Here is a 4,072-nt window from a genome sequence, read left to right as displayed (position 1 = left end):
AAAGCTCACAACTTTGTCCTTAGCCCACAACAGGGTAGCTTACATTCATCCTAGAGCATTCTCAACTCTACCCAAGATGACATCTTTGTTACTACAGTACAACTTGATAACTGACATTAACTTTATAACTGACATTCACCCCTTCTCAAATCCACCAAAACTCACAGAGCTGTACCTTAGCGCCAACAGGATATCTGTCCTGCCACCGTCAGCTTACAACATCTTAGCATCCATTGCTAATGTTTTATTGACAGAAATTCCTGGCAGTGCGACTGTAACATGGCTCCCTTCAGGCAAAAAATGACTGGGTTTTACTCGTTTGTAGACAAAATTGTATGTTACCAGCCGGACATGTTCTTTGGACAAAAGCTTAAAGATATCACCCCAAAACAGCTCATCTGTGAAGCGTCAACTATATCAACCATGCCTCTAGCAGGCACCACTCACCAACCTACCACGTTCACTACACAAATGCTTAAAAACATCAACCCAACCAAAGACCTTAAAGACAATGGCCCCTACAGGGGCACTACTCACCAGCCTACAATGTTCACTACACACATGCTTAAAAATGTAAACCCGACAAAAGACCAGGTTATCAAAAACGATGACCGATTGGAAAGTGGAAAGAACTTAATGTACACTTCCACAACTCCCCGCACCTCTCACTATCACTCTATCTCTGTCAGTCAGTCTAAAAAGACTACGACTATGACTATGAGCATGACCTCATGCTATCACACACGCTTTAAACAAAAGGCAGGCTCAACAGCACAAACTGTAAGCGCCACATTCACCACACTCCCCACTCATACCAGTAAACCAGAGAGCAACACTTCCTATGAATCCGATGCCAGGTTCTCGAAACCTGGTTTTGTCGCCAGCTCTGTCTATGGCCCAATACTTGGCATTGTCCTGATGATTACTGGTATGATCATTCTCGTAATCTGGCACAAAAGAATGGCCGGCAGTCCCTGTTCAGGCAAAGATCCTAAAGACAGAAGCCATTTCTACATGGGTATGGACACTTCAAAGAATGGGCAGGGTCAGGCCCCCATCACACAATCCCAAACAAACACCACAGCTGCTGTAGTAGCCAGTGATCATGGACATGGGTACGAAGCTATGAACCAACAAAATCAGGCAGGGCAGGGTCAGTCTCAGGCCATCACTGCATCCAACACAAACACCACATATATATGTCCAGCAGAGGACACTTATCATGGTCTTGACTACGAAAATATGGACCAAGATGATCAGACAGGGCAGGGTCAGTCTCAGGCCAACACTGCATCCAACCCAAACACCACAGCTACTGCAGAGGCCAGTGATCATGGTCTTGAGTACTATGAAGATATAGACAAAGAACTTGATCAGACAGGGCAGGGTCAGTCTCGGGCCATCACTAAATCCAACACAAACACCACAGCTACTGCAGAGGCTAGTAGTTATCATGGTCTTGAGTACTATGAAGATATAGACCAAGATGATCAGACGGGGCAGGGTCAGTCTCAGGCCATCACTGCATCCAACACAAACACCACAGCTTTTGTAGCAACTAGTGGTTATGATCACAAGCATGAATATATGAATCTACATAATCAGACAGGGCAGGGTCAGTCTCAGACCATCACTGCATCCAACACAAACACCACAGTTACTGCAGATGCTAGTGAGCATGGTCTTGAGTACTATGAAGATGTAGACCAAGAACTAGATCAGACAGGGCAGGGTCAGTCTCAGGCCATCACTGCATCCAACACAAACACCACAGTTACTGCAGATGCTAGTGATTATGGTCTTGAGTACTATGAAGATATAGACCAAAAACTTGATCAGACAGGGCAGGGTCAGTCTCAGGCCATCACTCAATCCAACACAAACACCACAGTTACCGAAGTGAACAGTGAACTTTATTATCAGTATGAAGAACAATCTGATACAAACCAACATAATCAAAAAGGGTGGGGTCAGTCTCAGGCCATCACTAAATCTAACACAAACACCACAGATGTTATGAACAGTGATCTTTATTACCAGTATGATGACATGGGAATAAAAAACAATCAGGCAGGACACGACAAATTTCAGACCACAACTGGTTATAACCATCGTGAATCCTTGGATATTACAAATGATATTTACACCACAGAGGCAGCTGCCTCAGTGTCTAACCCTGTATACACAATGTGAAAATTTATCTGACAAGGAAGAATTCTACCATAAGGCCACAGCAAGTAATTCTTATGGATCACATCAGCGCTCGCATTAATTTTCGCCTGAGTTTGGAAAAAAAAAAACAAGAAATTTTGTTGCCTTCTGACAGTGGTCAACATGCCGAAAATGAACAAAGATGTCTGTTGCCATGCTGGTAGGTGGATGACAGATAACTATGAAGAGAAGAGACAAGAAAAGGCTCTGATTTAATGTTTTGTTTCTTTTCTTACTTTGATGCAGTGATATGTGATGCTGGCTGTGTATATGTGATGTTCCAACTGAATCAAAATCATTTGTACAATGATTGAGTCAAAATTTTAAAATGTAGGAACCTTGTTTTTTCCGGCCCGCCTTGTTTTTTTTCGCCCGCTCGCATTAGATTTGGAGTCTGCGGAGGATGTCATCCATAAAATTTACTTACTGTGGCCTAATGATTATACCACTTATTCCATAAGACACACTGCAGTGTGACAACCCTTGTTTAAAGTGGGGTCGTGTGGCATAGCAGTAGTGTGTTCAGCTCAGGACCAAGAGGTCCCAGGTTTGAATCCTACCCATGTCACCGATCTTGTGCCCCTGGGAAAGGCACTTTACACAACTTTCCTCACTTCACTCAGGTGTAAATGAGTACCTAGCTTTGGCTACGGACGTCCCTCGGATAGGACGTTAAATGGAGGTCCCGTGTTTGGGGACAGTCACACCCCACGCACGTTTAAGAACCCACCACACTCTTATCGAAAAGAGTAGGGGACATTCCCGGTGTGAGTGGTTCAAACCTTACAGTCCGGTATTACGCAGCTTGTACAAGTACGTACATGTACAAAACTGGTGTGTTACGCCTAAAGGCAGTTTACCGGTTATGCAAAACAAACAAACAAACAAATTCACTTGCCAAAAACATAGAGTTCTGCCACTTCTTACTATTTAGATGTGATTGTGAATATAGCACTGCACTGCAAAGTTACGATTCAATTTAAAGTTTGAAAGGTATTGTCTCTGGGGAAAGATGGTTGGTAGACAACTTTTGGCTGTATCAGTATTTGTTTCTGGCTGGTTTGAGGCCCATTTCCATTTTGTCCAGGAAATAACCTCACATACACTACCAAAAATGACATTTCTAGCATTCTTGTTTTTTCTTACAGTCAGAAAATATTTCTTCCCTGAAGCAAATTTTTCTGTATTCAAGAATGAAATTTTGTCCACGAATTAAGTAATTTTTTCTTGATAGACTTTTTCTTGCAGTAAGAATATTTTTCTTATAGGTTTCTATATAAGTTATTGTTGGTTGCTTCTAGAATCTTATTCTTACAGTAAGATTCGTGATGCAGACAATTGTTCTTATACAAAGACTGCAGTTCTCAATACAAGCCTAAAATTCTATAAATCTGGAAGTTATTTTATTCTTTCAAGATTTTCGTTCTTATCCCAAGAACACTACATTCCTATCTGCTAGAAATAGCTTCTTACTTCATCTCACACCCAGAATATATTTCTTCTGTCAAGACCAAAATTCTTGATACCTAGAAATAGATTAAGATTTATGTTCTTGCATTGCACTAAAAGAAGAATTTTTCTTGTGCAAAGAACTTTTTACTGTCAGCAAGAACCTTATTCTTTGAACAAGAATCCCCGTTTCCATAAAATTCAAGAAACTCACGCCACGTTGTTCTTATTCTCAGAATTTATTTCTTACAGCTAATAAACCCATACTTAAGAATATTCTTCTCATGATAAGAATTACGGGTTCTTACACGAAGAATCTCTATCTTGTTCGCAGGAAAATATTTCTTGAACAAAGAGCTAACTGTTACACAAGAAAATATTTCTTGAACTAAGAGCTAACTGTTCTTGTAGT

At 41.1% G+C, this 4,072-nt stretch overlaps 1 protein-coding gene across 1 annotated transcript; it reads left to right on the top strand.

Moving 5' to 3' along the window:
• The first annotated feature begins 960 nt into the window (after positions 1-960).
• On the top strand, positions 961-2,193 carry LOC109464996 (spore wall protein 2-like). The gene has a single exon (XM_019762115.1). It carries the CDS (start codon positions 961-963, stop codon positions 2,191-2,193), a length of 1,233 nt encoding a protein of 410 aa, XP_019617674.1.
• Positions 2,194-4,072: the final 1,879 nt, after the last annotated feature.

This window comes from Branchiostoma belcheri, unplaced genomic scaffold, assembly GCF_001625305.1.
Source record: "Branchiostoma belcheri isolate BF01 breed outbred unplaced genomic scaffold, Haploidv18h27 scaffold145, whole genome shotgun sequence".
Lineage (NCBI taxonomy): Eukaryota > Metazoa > Chordata > Leptocardii > Amphioxiformes > Branchiostomatidae > Branchiostoma > Branchiostoma belcheri.
The sequence above is the reverse complement of the archived record's forward strand: the minus strand, read 5'-3'. Positions and strand labels throughout refer to the sequence as shown.

Bases quoted from the DNA above. Each gene is read 5' to 3' on its own strand.
- LOC109464996 (XM_019762115.1), top strand. From the start codon at position 961: ATGGCCGGCAGTCCCTGTTCAGGCAAAGATCCTAAAGACAGAAGCCAT.